A 17873-nucleotide genomic window follows, 5' to 3' on the forward strand; every position below is an offset into this window, starting at 1 on the left:
AATTTATTCAGGTGGAAACTTTGGCTCATACCTAATTCTTACAATGACTGTTTTGTATATTTATTGTTTTTTTAATTAAAAATATGATTTTTACTGTTTAAAATAATTATGATACTGGACAGTTTTAATTATAATACATATATTTTAACTATCACACATGAAAAGAAATTCTGCTCTTAGCAATAGAAAGTCATTGAAATAATACATATATTTTTTGCTGTAAAGTTAGCAGTATTCAAATTCTTACTATACTGTATACTTAGGTATGGGCCTAAGAATGCATTTAATATGATAGGCCATGACTTTTTTCCCTTCCTTTTTACAGAAAGTCTTTAATTAAAGTCCAGGGTTGTGTTTGTTTGTTTGCTTTATGAAAAGGTTTGTAGAAACTGAGAACATTATTGAGTTCACTAGTACTGTGAACCATGTATGGTGCATGTATTAGATGAGCTGCTTGGTTTTCCTCACAGAAGCTACCAGAGAGGCTGTGCTATCATATTTCCACAGACACTGAAAGTGAGGTTTAGACAGCCTTAAATAGTTTGTTCCTGCTAGTTACAAAACAGTAGAAGGCAGATTCAGACATCTCCTCAGAGTTTGCAGCTTGCTTAATATATTTGAGTGAGCATCTTACTTGACCCTAGATAACTCTGAACATCAAACTGATTTTATAATGATAAGGATACTGAAATTATAGTCAATTGTGCTGGTTTTACTGGACAAGGGAGTGCCATAGTAATTAATTTTCAGATAAAAATGAGTGAAATTAGTTTGTTTTCTAGTTGTAAGCCTGTCCTCCCTCCCTCCCTCCCTCTCTTCTTCCTTCTCTCCCTCTCTTCCTCCTTTTTCTTACCCTAATTATCTAAGAGGTTGACAACATCCAGAGTTAATGATGGTTCCAGCATTCTGTAGTGTGATTGACAAGAGGCCACTTTATAATTCTATTTAAGAAACATATTTTACTGGTTTTGTCAATATATTCAGCATATTATTTGATCCTATAATCCTATATAATCAGAAATGTAGTTTTTTAAACATTAGAATAAGAAATGTATATTTTATGCTTTGAGATAAAACAAAGAGATTTTGCTGTTTGATAAGTTGTATTAATATACAAGTTTCTCTGATACAAATAGCACAATGGTCACTATATTGAACATACATCTTAGTAGAAAATCCAAATTAATGTATTAATTTCATCCACATCTAAGTATAAAGTATTTAATTGTTCCAATTTACTTAGTTGGATATATAGATTTAGTGTTTTTTTTTTTTTTCCAGAAAATGGTATTACAGGCTTTTTCTTTCTTTTTAGTGCTTATGTTGTTTACAGTTCTCTAAAGGAATAGAACCAGTAGAATGAAGACCCTCTCTCTCTCTCTCTCTCTTTCTCTCTCTCTCTCTCTCTCTCACACACACTCACACTCACACACACACACACACACACACACACACACACACACACTGACATGTAGTGATGGGGGCATTTATTAGTGAGGTTTCCAGATAGCCCAACAATGGCTGTCTTCCAGTCAGGGTCAGTTCACATTCCATCTCTGTCTGGAACTGGAGCTCAGGGAATTTCTGAGAGCTGCTGGTCTTCAGTCAACCAATGTTGGAATCTTGAAGAAGTGGGTTCTAATACAGGTGAAGGAACACCTCAGCAGCAGGACAGGTGAACTTGCCAGCAAGAGTGAGGGCAAGCAGGCAAAAGGCAAAGCTTCTTCTGTGTCCTTTTATGTGGGCTGCCACCAGAAAGTATGGCCCACATTTAGGGTGGGTCTTCCCACCTCAGATGATCCTGTTAAGAACATCTCTCACTGGTGTGCCAAGATGCTTGGGTTCCAGTTGATTTAAGATGTAGTCAAGTTGGCAGCCAGCATGAGCCAGCACAGTATTGCATTTTAGTAGATAATTACCACTCTAAAGAGATTATTAAACTATATACTTATTTTGAGACATAGTCTCAAGATAGCTGAGGCTGGCCTGGAACTGACTATGTAGATCAAGTTGGCCATAAATTCAAAGAGATCTGTCTGCCTCTGCCTCCCCAGTGTGCCACCATGTCCAGCCTAGGCTACATGTTTACTAAGTGGACTGCTTAGACAAGTCTTTGTGTATCACGGTTAAATAAGGATCAGGATAAACAAATAGGCTGAATAGATGTTTATTCAGGGAGAAATAACTTAACAACCTAGACAGATGAAATTCAGGAAATTCAACCCGATGCTCTCCTGTCCGAGTCACGCCAGCAAGAGAGCTTTTCCCGGCTCTCTCTCTCGGAACTCCTTCCACAGGTCACTTCCGCCCATGGCTCCACCCCCAATGGGCGTGGTCAGTGCCACAGAAGGACTATCTCACTACAATTCCCCTTTTAGTCTAAAGAAAAGATTTAGGCTTAATACAAAACTATATACAAAACAGCGAATAACAAGTATGCTCTAAGAAAAGGAAAATCGAGAACAAAATGACCTACATATCTAGTCCTAGGGTGAAGGCATAATGGAGTTTACCATAGAGTTGTCCTAAGCTGGAAAACGTAAGTCTAGTACCTAATATATCTAACTAGGAAGAGACAATAATAGTTGTGATAGTTTAATCTTCAACCTCATCAAGACCTGAGAAGGAAAATAACAATACTAGAGTAGACAGGAAGTGCGGATGGACAACTTCCAAAAGGTGCAGCAAGGACAGAAACAGCAAGCCACCTGGACAGTCACCCAAGGTCTCACAGCAACGTTGGTACACCCAGATTTGGCTAAGGCCAAGAGAACTTGACAGACCACAACAACAGCAGGGAGGTAGAATGGCTGTCTTACCCTGACTTGGCAAGGTCAAGCAGTCTTCTATATTTGTCTCCTGCAAGCACATAGGACCGCATGTCCAAATCAGTGGTCAAGGTAGGGGCAATTCTTTGCCCAACAGGCCATTAGCTGAGGTGAGAATGAACTCCAGCAGGAGCAACAACAGTGTCCAACATATTTTTGGGAAAGTGAATGGTGCTGTCAGGAGCAACAGTGTCTCATGTCAATGGAGTACTAATATTAAAACATTTAAATGCCATGTTCTGCATGTCTATGAAGTGATTGAAGATTAAGCATCTATATCTGACTAATCTCATAAGTACAGGAAATATGAGTGAAGATAATCTGTAATACTCAGGAATTTAGCTAAAAGACTGATTAAAACTTCCCTGAGTAAAGCAGGAACAAATACTTAAACAATATAACTATATACATATACATACATATAAATCCCTAAAATAGAGGTAGAGTAGAAATGTCAAGACAAGAGGTAGAACTATAAAGGGCAGTATGATAAATATCCCAAATTGTATCAATACGCAAATGTCTTGAATACAAGATTTGTGTGTGTTTTCATGCATAGCAATTATTACTTGGTAACATTAAAGTTTATGTCTGCTCCTTAACTGAATTTAAGGGTACATAAAAATGAAGATACTCAAGTTATTTAAGACTATCTGAGGTCTGGTGGTGGTGGCTCACATCTTTTAGTCCCAGCACTCGGGAGGCAGAGGCAGGTGGATCTCTGTGAGTTTGAGGCCAGCCTGGTCTACAGAGTAAGTTCTAGAACAGCCAGGGCTACATAGAGAAGCCTTGTTTCAAAAAAATAAAGAAAGAAAAGAAAAAAATAAATAAATAAAAATAAAAGAAAGACTGAGAAACTTATTAAGTTGTCATGCTTAAATTGACAAAATTTTTATCATTTTAATGAACAAATATTAGTAGGTGTATTCATATGAACTTGACACCAGAGTATTTTGTGTGATTTGAAGACTATTCACACCCAGAGTTAACAAATACCTTACTGTTGGCTTGTAATCTTCATTAAGAGAATCTATGATCTCCATAAAAACTACTTGAAGAACACACAGTGTTAAATTTGCATGTAAATTTATATGGTCTTCTATTTTAAAATGTCAAAGACAAGTGGTGGTGGCTTTTGCCTTTAATCCCAGTGCTTGGGAGGCAGAGGCAGGAGGATCTCGGTGAGTTCAAGGCCAGCCTGGTTTTCAGAGAGAGTTTCAAGATAGCTAGAGCTGTTATATAGAGAAACCCTGTCTCAAAAAAAAAACAAAAACAAAACATCCCCCACAAAATAAATAAAAACATAAAGAACAAATACACAGAAGATAAGGGAAATCAAGAAAATGACAGGAAACTAACTGGATATTACCTGTGCACCTTCAGTTCATGCCATTCTTTTTTCTTTGCATCTCTCTAGATTCCTGAATTATTTTAAGTTAGAAATATTTTATTTCAGCCATAAATAATGTCATGTAGTTTTAAAAGATGAGATTAAAAAAATATGTCACTAATATCTTCAAATAGCTGGTAGGTGATGACATGTCTCTGCCTATCCGGGTTTTTGTAGTGTGCTTGTTGCAATAGAATTGTCCAGATAATTAGCTTTATTTGTTTTATTTTCTCTTTTTCAAGTATCCATTGGGAACTGCACCCTCATGCTTCACATATTCTTTCATGTATGCTTTCTGTCGTTGGAAGCTGGTTAGATCTTACAGGCATGCTGAATATGGAGCAGTGTATAAGTTAGTGCGCACGTTTGCCCTGATCACCACCACTGCCATTTATTAACTGGTCTATCCCTGTAAAGACAACCCCCCCACCCCCATTCATAATTACACTTGATCCTTTGAACATCCAGATTTGGAATTGTGACAGTAAGAAAGTCTGACAAGCAGTATAGCCTAAAAATATTTTTAAAATTTAGAGAAAGCATGTCACATATGTATAAAATATATATAGGTAGTAGTCTGTTTTTATTATTTCCTATCATAAAGCACAAACCTATTAGAAAAAGCGAATGTGTCAGAACTTACCTGGTAGTACACAACTGTACACAGCAGCGGTCGCAGCAGAGAGATGCGAACAAGCCCAGAGACGGCTGCAGGGAATGCACAGGCTGCCTGGTGGTCATTGTGGAGACACTGCTGTTGCTGTTGTAGGAGCTCAAGCGCTGAGAGCACCTGCTGAAAACTGGCACGGTCATAGTACGTTGTTGTCACAGTGAACAGATCTTCAGCTGCTGGCTTACAGAGGGGGCTAAGGTCAGTTTAGACAGATAGTGAGGAACTAATTGAGTTATAACTCGGCCCCTAATTTTCCTTTTAAGAAAAAGTTGAGCCCTATGCTGATACTTCCTGTTCACACTGATGCCTCTATAGTGTGCCATTTCTGTAATTGTATTCTCTCCCTTCACCAGGCTGAAAATGTGATTCTTAGACACCAACACCATTTCTCATTTATTTTTAGCATACAACATGCTACTTTGATAGTCTTTCCTCCCCTTATCTGTGGATGTACTCCAAGACCCTCAGTAGATGCCTTAAAGCAATACAATGAATTAACAATTGTAATAATATTCTGCAAAAAGTATAGTTAAATGATGACTTGTATAGTCCTTGGTTAAAACTGTATTGTGATTTATCCAGTTAGGTCCTTATTTGTCAGTATTTGGATTTTCCCATTTCCCTTTTTTGAAACAGGGTTTCAGTGTACCGCTCAGGCTTGAACTCAGCTCTCTTGCTGCAGCCTCCTGGTTGCTGGGGAGATAGGTTTGCCACCATGCTTGGCTTCCACTTCCTTAGCTACAGTAGTGCGATATTTCTGTCTGTATGCATGTCTGTCTGTCTGTGTGTATGGCTGTTACTGTTACTTTTAACTTTTGCCAGTACAACTGTGATTCTGAGTCTAAAAAGTGGGATTCTTAGGTCAAAGAGAAATTGTCTAAGTAGTTTTTATTTGTTTCTGGCAGTATTTTAGTTTGTGCTTGTGTGAGATATTGGTGGCATTTATGAGAAGTCTATTAATTCTCTTATTAACTGAAAGAGATATTTTCATATTGCAAAATACAAACTTAACCTCTTATTTCATGTCAGGTTTGTTTCAAACCACGACTCAACACAAACTGTTTATGGTAGAACATTATCATCCTAAAAGTTGCAACTGTTCTAACTTTGAAAATTGTACTGTTGCAGCTTGTCTTTATGAAGTCAACTGCTGACACTGAGCTGCTCCTTGTCAAGTAAAGCCAATGTATGCATTAGAAAGAGTTGTATTAACATATTTAACATGAAATTAAGTTTAAAATGTTAAAAATTATCCCCAAATGTAGACATATTTATTATTTGTTTCTTAGATAGGTGGGTTTTGCCCTCACTGTCCTAGAACTTAACCACCCACCTGAACTGGAGTTACAGATGATTGTAATGCTCGTACCTTCAGGGAACTGAACTTGGGAGTCGTCTACAGGATCAGCGAGGGCTTTCAGTACCAGGAGCCACCTCTACAGCCTCTGATGATTTTTGAATTTAGTAACCTGAAGGCTGATGAACAGGTTGAGTTGTGTCATTCTGTCCCTATGGACATTTAGATTACTTAAATAAAAGAATAGGGCTACCAGATGCAAGGGACTAGAGTTTGCTAAATAAATGAATGGCTAAGGAGGCAACCCCACTGATATTTACCAAATGGTTGACGATAAAGGAATTGGAACAGAATTTGATATTTCATCTGTAAAAAATAGTTATAAAATTTATCAAGTAAGGATTTCTACAACTTTTTAAACTGTTTAGCATTTACAGGTTAAAAACAAACAGAAAAAGGTAGAATTCTGGAGATGAAGTAACATTATGACAGTGACTTTTGATCACGAAAGGGCTTCATTTTACTAAAGCATTGTCAGCTAGAAAAGCTCTGTCTATTCTCAGAAAGTGGAGTGGATTTATGGTTTTCAGTGGATATGTAGTATGTATGTGTATATATGTGTATACACAAACACACACACACATATATATGAATAATGTTTTTCTCTTCTTTTGGTAGGCATTTGGGGTCACAACTTTGTGAATTAGAAAAGCTGATTGATAAAATGATGATTGCAGAATTTTCTACTTACTCTCACAGTGACTTAAATAGACCACTAGACGGTGAATGTCAAGTTTTAGAAGAGGTATGTGTCTGAACTGTGCAATCCAATTATTGTCTGCTTAGTACTGCTTCCTTCACAGCTTGAGTTTATAACATACTCTTCTCGGATCATGGTGAGACAGATTACCTCAGGTTTCTATGTCTGACAGACTTTAGAGCCTGTGGTAGCTGTGTGTCTTTAGTAAGCATCATAGATGCTTAGTATCCTAAGAAGTAGAGAGTGGAGTAATATCATGGCTACTTAGGAAAAGGAGTTGACGTGATGTATTTAAAGGTCACAAACCAAATTCAAGATAGAGATGCAGGGTGAGTGACTTAATGTGTCCTCCATGGGTTGCAGGGGAGTCACTGTGGTTTATCTTCTGTAAAAAGTGATGGTTATGTGAGAATATGTGGTTGATTATCCAGATTCTGAATGTTTTATTTGTATTTGTATGTACATTTATCATATCCAGGCTTTACTCACTGGTAAGTTTGCAGTGCAGATCATTGTTAAGAACTACAAGGAAGGAAAAAGAACCTAAGTCCCTGGCTCTTGATGGTCTAAAGAGGTGTGCATATTAGCAGGTGGCGTCTCACTCAGAGTCCAGATTGGCATTCAGTCTTCTGGGCTTCAGGGACTCTTGACTGCTGATAAGTGTTGTGGCTATTCTCTAACTGTGAAAATGAGGACAAAAGACATGTTAGTATTCCTTCAGCCAGCTTCATTTCATCCATTGTGGTAGAATAGGATGTGCTTGTTGGAGAACACGGACTCCAAAAGTCTGATGATGGCTAGTTTGGTATGGGAGGGATGACACACGCCATCCTTCTGGAAGCAGCACACTGTGGAGGCAGAAATCTGAGGGTCCGACATAGCCCGTGTGATAAATATTTCTACTTTTAAATTAAATTTCAAATATAAAACGATGTATCTTTCTTTTGTTTTAATAGGAAAGATTAGTCTCTCTTATATTTGGGCTTTTAAAGCAGAGAAAACTTAATTTTTTAGAAATCTATGGTGAAGAAATGATTATTACAGCAAAGAACATCATTAAAGAGGTATTGTACATTTTTATTTGATATATGATATTAAACTTGTGAAGTTTATTTTTATGTCAAATATGTATTTTTATGTCAGATTTGCAGTATAATTGTAATCTTGATCGTTTTGTTTAAAAATGTGTGCATGGAGAAAAAAAGAGACGCATAACTTGCTAGGCAAGAGCACCAAGAATGTCTGTGTATGGATGACATGGGTTTTTTATTGCTGCACATACGACTTTGGGCAGATTACAGAACCCACAGAAACATTTTTTCACATTATTATGCAAACCTTCAGAAATGTCGGTTTTATGGTTCTGTAAAACTGAACCAGTATCGTATTAGTTAGACCTATTTTGTCTCCCTTTCAATATGGAATACATAAGGTTTGAGTTTGATACTGTAAATAAAACTGTGACAGACTTCTTGAGAATAAAGTTACTTTATTTTTTATATTTAAGGTATTTTTGTTTGTTTTTAGGGGGATGGCTCATCAGAGATTCTAGCTTGATCCTCAGAATCTATTTGAAAATATTGTACACAAGTGTGCACTTGTAATCCCATTACTGGGTACGCAGGGGCAGGAAGATCTGGGGCTGCTTGGCCAGCCAGTCCAGTGAGTGCAGGCCAGTGAGTGACCCTGTCTAGAAGGAACTGGATGGCCTTCGAGAGGATGGCACCAACACCGAGATGGTCTCTAGCCTCCATGCCTGCACACAAGCAGGCATAGCCAGATGCACACATGTGTGCATTCACGCGCTCACGCGCACACGCACACACACACACACACACACACACAAGAGTGGTTTTCTGAGACTGATGTCTGAAAGCAGACTTGCTGGTCAGAGAGTGATGGCTATTTTTCAAGTTGTTTAATTCATAAAACTAGATTGTTGTCTGAAAACATTTTACTAATTTATACTGCCCACTATAAGTACACGTTAACTTCCTTTTTGCCCTGCTTAGAAAGTTAGACTTTTACCCCTCGTGCTGGGGATTGAACCTAGGCTTTATGCTGTGCATGTTAGGCCAGTACTCTGCTACAGACTGCCAGCTCTGCCATGTTTTTAGTTTCCCCTGATCTTTGTTTTAACTTATTTTAACTTAGATAATTTTACTTATGTTTATTAGGCTTAATCACCATTAGGTTGAATGTACATATGCCAGTTTTCAGTATTTATATAAAATACACAAAACCTGTAATTGTCTTCTCTTTTACACACAAAACCTGTAATTGCCTTCTCTTTTACTTAGAACACTGGTTGAAACACTGTATTTCTAAGAGGGTATAACCATTTTGAAAAATTGTTGGCAGTATTTACCAATGCTAACTGTATACACATTACAGTACAGAATGTAAGTATTCACCTAACAGAAATACTGAAGAAAATTCATTCAAACACAACATAGTAGAGCAAAATTGCAGCACCATATGCCAAGCAACACTCTAAGTTGCATCATCAGGAAATAGAACTGATAACAGAATTGTAGTATATATACAATGAAATGCTGTATCACAATGAGATGGGATGAATTATTCATAGCTGCATAAATGAATAGTATAGACAATGAAAAGCCAGACAGTGCATGTAGGATTCAGACACAGGCAAAATGAATCATACTTTAGAAATCTATTAGTAACGTTTTGAGTCTGCAGTGCTTGCTTGGCAATTAAGAGCACTGGCAGCCCTTGCAGAGGATCAGGGTTTGAGCACACCCTCATGGTGTATTTAATTTCAGTTGTAGTGCTTCCAGCACCCTCTTCTGGTCTGTGCAGGCAACTGCATACATGTATATACAGACAAATATTTAGGGAACATTTACATACATAAAATAGAAATAAATAAAACGTTAAAAAGATAGTGACTTTTGAGAAGAATGGGCAAATAATGGAATTCTAAGCATTTTAAATTTGGTTTCAATAAGTGAGTTCTAGTTCAGCAGATAGTACTCTGTGTGAAAGTGTTACACTTTCTGTATAATTTGTATGAGGTTTCTGGGAGTATGTGTTTATTTATTGTAGTGAGGCCCTATGCTTAATCCTTAGTACCATACATACAAAAAAGACTGTGATAGCCAAGGAGTTATTTTGTTTTTATTTATTGAAAATAAGAAAAATTATTTATATGAATGCTTTGTTTGCATCACATACATGCCTGGTACCAGAGAAGGCCAGAAGAAGGCACTAGATCCTCCAGAACTGGTTATGAGCCACCAAGCTGGTGTGGGACTCAAACCTGGGTCTTCTAGAAGAGGAGCCAGTGTTTTTAACCACCGAGCCAACTCTACAGCACAGTTCTTTCACTTTTAATTCACATGTATGAGAATCTTCAGGTGCTTGTGGACTGTTGGCCATGCATGTGTGTGAACATATGTGGTCAGAGGACAATGTTGTTTACCCTTTAGTTACCTGTGTTTTGAGACAGTCTCTTACTAAATCTGGAGATTGTCTGATAGGCTAGTCTGGCTGACAAGTGAGCCTGTTGCAAACCACACCTGGCTTTTTAACATGGATTCTGGGAAGTAGCTCAGGTCCTCATATTCATATTGGGAGGACAGGTACCTTACTGACTGAACTACCCCCCATCCCCAGCCCCAAGGTGTTCTTTTTAACATACAGATGAAACATGAATTAGTTGGGATTCTAAAGACAATTAACCAAATTACCCTTTTTCTTAAATTGCAGCGTGTGATTAATAAAGTTTCACAAATAGAAGAAATAGACACAGATGTTGTTGTGAAGTAAGTATAAACATATAGTATATAGCTTTGTGTTTATCAGTTAGGGGAATGAAGACACATGTAAATTAGAATTTTAAGGAGACCTAAACTAGCGATTGCTGACTAAGGTTTGGGCCAGGGTGTAAAAAAGTTATGCATGATAATGAAGTACTCTTGAGAGCTAGGGAAATGAGCATTTAACAGAATTCCTTGAATTTTGTTACTGTCCTTGAATAAAAGCTGTGTGCTTGGATAGAGGAAACAGTAATCCTGAGGTGACTCTTGAGGGAGGGAACTGGAGGAGAAGGTACCATAGTCCACCCCTCAGCGTTTAGGAGTGTGTTTAGAACTCCCTGTGAATGCCTGTGACCACAGACAGGAGGGCCTCATAAACCCCGTGTTTTCTTATGTGCCTTCTATCCTTGCTACTGACTATGGGCTTTAATCTTGTCTCTGGTGGTTTACACCCTGCTGCCTTCTTTAGGTCCTTGGTCTTGTGCTTTCTGCCTACTAGTAAGTAAAATAAAGGATACTTGAAGAAAAGCACTGATGCTTACACAGTTGATCTGTTGTTAGCTGAGGTTGTTACTAAGTTATTATTGGGCAGGTAGTATATGCAGCATGGATACATTGAGCAAAGGAGTGAGTCTAATCCAAGGTGGAGAGGCCTTACTACTCCCAGTGGTGATAATCACTGTGGTGATACATTGTTTATTTTGGGAATTTTCCAGGGAGTAGATTTTCATTTAGTATTTACTGTATTTGAATACAGGTAATATACCAAAAGTATAAAGTTGTAGATAGAGAGTTGGCTGTTATACCTTTGCTATTTCTAGTCTTCATAAGGACTCATCTTTGACCAGGCACTGCAGGTTGGCTTTTCAGGGCAAAGTTGAGCGTAGAAGGGGAATTGAGGATTGATAAAAAGTGGGAGGGAATTGAAAATAATTTATTATAGTGGGGGTAGCAAGTATTAGGTTTAAATTATTTAGCTCTATAATCAAGCTTCTAGAAGGCTTTGGGGAGTTTGGATATTTAATTTTGAATTGCCTGTGTCTATACTTTTTTGTTTTAATCTTGCAATTCATTCTTTTTGAGGATAGTATTTTATGACTGAATTTCTCATTTCTTTAGGTATCTAAATCTTATCTTGCCAAAGATACAAACACTGATATGGATAGTTTGTTTGTATGGTTCTCTGGCCAAACCCCCAGAATGGAGATGTGGAGTGTTAGCAGTTCACACACAGTTGGTTAGAGCACCTGCTGTCAAGGAGGAACTGCTGGGAGACAGTCATGGGCTTTAGAAAGTTTTAGAAAACTCAGGAAAACAGTGACTTATTCTCTTGCTCTTATGCAGGCTAGTTTTGTCAACTTGACATAAATTAAAGTCATTTGGGAAAAGGGACTCTGAGTTGAGAAAATGAGTTCATAAGATGGGCCTGTAGGCAAGGCAGGCAGTGGTGGTGCAGTGCACACTTTTAGTGCAAAGGCAGTCGGATCTCTGGGAGTTCAAGGCCAACTTGGTCTACAAAGCTACACAGAGAAACCCTGTCTCGGGAGTGGGGGGTGGGGAGGAGTATGGGCAAGTCTGAAGAATTTATCAACTAATATGGGAGGTTCCAGGCCACTGGATGGCACCACCCCTGACCTGGTTGGGGGGTCCTTGGTGCTGTGCCAGCCAAGACTTCATGGAGAACAAGCCAGCAAGCAGCCCCCCTTCCCTCCATGGCCTCTGCATCAGCTCCTGCTTTCAGGTTCCTGCCTTGAGTTCCCCACCTGAGTTCCCCCAGCAAAGGAGTGAGACCTGAGAGTTGTAAGCTAAAATAAACCCTTTCCTCCCCATGTTTGTGGTCATGGTGTTCTCTCACAGCAATAAAAACTCTGTTTAAGACATTCTGTAAGGAAATTTTCAACTTACATAGAGAACTTCCTGGTAGCCAGTACACGAACATTTTTGGGGGGACTGGGGGAATAAGCTCATGGTTATAGCAGCATTCACTGGAAATATAGAGTAATAAGTTACTTTAGCTCTATAAATCTTAGGGGATTCTGTTTTGTATTAATGTGTTTCATTTTGGAAGTTATTGAGAGCAACTATTGGAAGTAATGTTGGCTGATAGCATTTCTTAAATGTACCGTGTGTTGCTGATAGCATTTTCTGTCAATTTCTTTAATGTTTAGAATTGTATAAGAAACGTATGTTTTCTCCATGTTAAATTGAAGGCTGGGTCACTTGGCAGAGATGTGCAGCCACAGTTGCATTAAACAGCTGGGGTTTTGAGCTCATTTGGTACTGCCCAGAGTCCATGCCATAGGCTGTCCTGCTTCTTGTTGGTGGGAAAGTTATTTGTAAATTTATAGTTGGAAAATTAGATTATGAAATTGAGGGAAGCTTGTATCATAATTCCTCAAGAGATCCTTACTGTTAGCTAATGTCAGTCTATCATCAGTCTATAGTTTATTTCTTCAGAGGTCACAAGACATTCTCACATGGGGTTGTGGTAGTATAAGGACTATTTCCTGGTGTACTTGATCATACAGGGAGAGTATGGTAACTGACCTCTTAAGCTTGGGAGGTCATGAATTTAGGTAGGGCTCTAGATGAATAGCACTTTGTTTTTTTGTAATTAATATTTAGTATCTTTCCTTTCATCTTATAGATGTTACCATATTGGTCCAGTTATTCTTGTTTATATTTTTTTACAGGCTTGCAGATCAAATGAGAATGTTGAATTTTCCCCAGTGGATTGACCTGTTAAAGGATATTTTCTCTAAGTTTACAGTTTTCCTACAAAGAGTTAAGGTAAGCTTACACATTGGTTGCCTGGAATATCTCTGAAATTCAATCCGCTTTCTGGACAGAACTCATAGAACTGAAATGTATTTGGATGTAGGTCAGCCTTTATGTACATAATGATGTCTTTAAGCCTTGGTTTTAGTTTCTTTCATTTCCCTTAGTCTGTCTTTGATATGTCTTGGTTATTGGAGTTACTTGGCCTCCACTGATTTTGGATTTGAACTTAGACTCTGCTTCCTCAGAGCCATGTCCACCCCAAAAAGAAATGAAATGCTTGAGAAAGGAAGCCATGTAAATGAGATTTGCAATCATTAATGTCAAAGTCCCTTATATCTTAATAATTCATAAAGATATTAATTTATATGAACTATTTTTCATTCATCTAACTTTCAGTGTCTATCGAGTATTTCCTCCGTATCAAGTACCGTTGTTTAAGAGAATAACATTGAGGCGGATCTAACAATGTAGTAGAAAGAGACCAAATAAATAAAAAGATAACTTTAGATGATAAGTGATTTAAACAACAAGCAAAATAAAACAAAACAAAAACTACAACAAAACAGCTACCACTGTGTAGTTGGATAAAGCTTTGTAGAGAGTCAGGGAAGGTCTGTTTGAGAAGACTGCCATTTGTGCCAGAACCTAAGTGATGAGAAGGACAGTGTGCAAAGGTCACGGTGAGGAGCACTCTGTACAGTGTGCAAAGGTCACGGTGAGGAGCACTCTGTACGGTGTGCACAGGCCATGGGGATGCTAACAGGTGTATATACTAGTACTAAGTTTCTCTGAGAGACAGGTTAAAACTGGTACAGCATGTTCAAGAGGTTCGTGAAATGTATAGTGTGTTGTAGGGAATTCCCATAATGAGTTAGAGAGTAAGTACTCTGATTTCTAAGCTGTAGTGAACTTGTCGCTTGTGCTATTTGCCTTCACAAATCAATGTTACTGAGCAATACAGGATTGATAAAAATTGTTATAGTTGTATAGGACTTTGATACACTTATGATCATAGATGTTCATAATTGTGTTCACGTAATTAACTCTTAGGTTCATGGTATTTAAATGTGTCTTTTTAAAAACGTGTCCTACCTTTTCTTTTTGTAGGCAACATTGAATGTCATTCACAGTGTTGTTCTCTCAGTTCTTGACAAAAACCAGAGGACTAGAGAACTGGAGGAGATTTCACAGCAGAGGAATGCTGCTAAGGACAATTCCTTGGACTCAGAGGTGGCTTATTTGACCCACGAGGGCTTGTTCATAAGTGATGCTTTCGGGGAAGGTGAGCTAGCACCTGCAGCAGCTGATACTACCTCTCAGAGAAACACATCTCCAAATAGTGAGCCGTGTAGCAGTGATTCAGTGTCTGAACCAGAGTGTACTGACTCTTCATCCAGCAAGGAGCAGACATCTGCATCTGCTACGCCCGGAGCCATAGATGCTCTGTGAGTATAGTTGCTTTTGTGAGAATGATAACTCTGAACCATTTTATTGTTTCAGTAAGATTGAGAATTCAGCTTAGTTTTTAACATGTAACCCATTTGTCTTGGAACTTAACAAGCTGTATTAATTCTATGAAAATATACTTTTTTGAAGATGTGTAGAGGGCATGGAGGTGAGTCTTGGAGATAGTGGAGACATTGTAGGACTTAAGACTGGTGAGGGACTTGAATTATTTATGATGTCCTTATCTCAGTACTGTAGTATTTGATTCCCAGAAAGCTTAGGAGATTTATATAACATAAACAGAACTGTTCCTGGATCCCATGTCTAGTACTGTTGTGGCAGTTTTTCTCTGCTCTCCCTGTTCTTCTGTGTTCTTATTTTATAATAGTAAATCTGTGTTTGACTTACACATCTGATTTTTCAAAGGCATGAATTTCCCAGTGGATCACATTGTCTTTTAAAAAATCATTTGTAAAAATGTGCTTGGATTTATTTCAGGTTTACAGAGTATTTGCCATAGTAGTACAAATACTCTAAATGTATCCTTTATCCCAAGTACCCAGTTCTGAATATGTTTTCCCTTCTTTGCCTTCCCCCTTTTTTTTTTTGTGTCTACAGTCAGACACAATGCCTCTTTATCCCAGATAGTAGAACAGTCTTTTATAGAATCCAATTACTATAGCAGTTAAGTTAAATTATTTCCACATAAACCACAACCTTAAGTTTACTGTGTATCCCTGTAACATCTCTAGTGTCTAAAAAGAAAAAAACAAAACCTATAATGCTTTAATTAATAGTTAAGAATAACAAGACTCAGTACTGTTATTGACACATAAATCAACTTGTGGTCCAGAGCTCATAGAGCTCACAATTTACTTGAAATTAGTTTATTACACTTTTCCTTCCTACCAAAACAATAGCTGAACTGGGTTACTAGATAGTATATTTTTCTGTGTTCAGGTTCCTATCTTTATATTACTAGTTACAGTTATTGCTATTAAAATTTTATATCTTGACTGGGCATGGTGATTCATGTCTTTAATCCCATCATGTGGTGGTGGTGGGGGCATGGTTGGTGGTGGCAGAAGCAGGTGAATCTCTGTGAGTTCAAATCCAGCCTAATCAGAAGATAAGACCTATTTCAATTGGAAAATCTTACATTTCCTCTCAAAATATAAATACAGCTATTGGGTGCAGCTTTTTGGAGGGCGGTGGTCTAGCTGTCTACTTCCCTGTGCTTAGAGCTTAAGTTCAGTGAATATCCAGCCACTGAGCAAATTATAATCATGGGAAGAAGCCTGCTTGTTGTAGAGTACCAACCTCCCTCACTGCACCCCTCTGCCACAGCTGCCACCTCACCTAAGCCACAACAGTGCCTTTTCTCTCTATTATTTACACTTTCCAGTCTGAGTGTGAGCCACGTGCTAGAACTAGCATCACAAAGGAAGTGACTCTAAGCACTGTTAGAACTTACTAAGTATTTGCTACAGCCTAGAATTGTCTCCACAATGTGAACTTGACAGCTCTTTGCTACATCACGTGGAGAATGCTGCTGTCGCGTGTCCTAACTCAGTCTCATTTCATTTCCAGGGTCAGTGAAGACATGAGATTAACTGATTTGGAGCTAGGAAAATTAGCAAGCAGCATCCAGGAATTACTGTGTAGTGCTTCAGATATGTGCCACGATCGAGCTGTCAAGTTTCTCATGTCAAGAGCAAAGGTATTTTCATGAAGCCTTGGAGATTTTCTGTTTATGCAAAATGTGACTTTAAGATCTAGGTTAGCCTTTGCCAATGCCCATGCCCTGTCACAAGTCTCAATAGGTTTAGCACTCGAAAAGTTGATGGTATTATTGCTGTAGTCTTCTAGGGGGCTACTGGAGTGTCAGATAATTAAATAAAACCATTAAACCACTCTTTTCAAAATAATGGTTTGTTTAAAAGGCTTATTTAAAAATATAACACTTTAATAATTAATTTGAATCTGATGGTATTTTACATATATACAAACAAGGTGTTAATAAAATTGAACTCCAACATTGTAAAAAATGTACAGAATAACTCATTTGAATTACTATGTTATAAAGTGATAACCAACTTTAGTCATCTTCAACTTTTTGTATTCAAGTTTTAGATCCAAAGTATTGGGAAATTTCACTTGAAGTATAAATAATTGTTTTTAATTATACATTTAAGTAATATGGTACCTAGCATATTAGTAAAATAAAAGGAACATTAACATTTGTTAAGTCAGTTTTATAGCTCATGCATATTTGTGGTACAGTAACACTTGTCATGATGTGATTTTTAAAACTTAGGATGGTTTCCTTGAAAAGTTAAATTCCACAGAATTCATAACACTCTCAAGATTAATGGAGACGTTCATTATGGACACTGAGCAGATCTGTGGGAGGAAGAGCACATCACTGCTCGGGGCCCTTCAGAGCCAAGCCAATAAGTTTGTGAACAGGTTTCATGAAGAAAGGAGAACCAAGCTCAGGTAGCACCACCCATTCTGTCCTTCCCTTCCCGCTACAGAGCACTTACATTTTAAAACAAAATGTAGCTGAGTGACAGGCAAAATTCCTCAGAGTACACAAGTAAGATCACACGGTTTGGCTTTTCAGATGGAATTAAAGTATTTATTTCTGCCCAGCCTTAATACAAGGGGAGGTGTTTAGTCTTACCACAACTTGATACACCATGCTTTGCTAATACCCTCGGGAGGCCTGCCCCTTTCTGAACAGAACCAGGAGTGGGTTGAGGGGGCTAGCAGACACAGGAAGGGTGTTGGGGGGAACTAGGAGGAGAGAAGGAAGGGGAAACTGGTCAGGATGTAAAATGAAAATATTCATTTCTGTTGAAGTCTTATTACTTGATGTCTCTCAGTCGTTTGACTAAATTGTTTTCTTTGCTG

The 17873-nt window shown here is 38.1% G+C and overlaps 1 protein-coding gene across 4 annotated transcripts in view; it reads left to right on the forward strand.

The window, feature by feature from the left end:
* Vps54 (VPS54 subunit of GARP complex) overlaps positions 1 to 17873 on the forward strand; it is a 79648-nt gene that overhangs the window by 39827 nt on the left and 21948 nt on the right. For 3 of the 4 annotated variants that reach the window (XM_051200615.1, XM_051200617.1, XM_051200616.1), the window contains exons 8-14: positions 6867 to 6993; positions 7905 to 8012; positions 10681 to 10736; positions 13424 to 13520; positions 14619 to 14956; positions 16548 to 16677; positions 17275 to 17456. In XM_051200615.1, coding sequence (XP_051056572.1) covers positions 6867 to 6993; positions 7905 to 8012; positions 10681 to 10736; positions 13424 to 13520; positions 14619 to 14956; positions 16548 to 16677; positions 17275 to 17456 — 1038 coding nt within the window. The remainder of the gene's footprint in view (positions 1 to 6866; positions 6994 to 7904; positions 8013 to 10680; positions 10737 to 13423; positions 13521 to 14618; positions 14957 to 16547; positions 16678 to 17274; positions 17457 to 17873) is intronic. The other variant, XM_051200618.1, reaches the window with a different exon arrangement.

The sequence above is a fragment of the Phodopus roborovskii genome, unplaced genomic scaffold, assembly GCF_943737965.1.
Source record: "Phodopus roborovskii unplaced genomic scaffold, PHOROB, whole genome shotgun sequence".
NCBI classification, from domain to species: domain Eukaryota; kingdom Metazoa; phylum Chordata; class Mammalia; order Rodentia; family Cricetidae; genus Phodopus; species Phodopus roborovskii.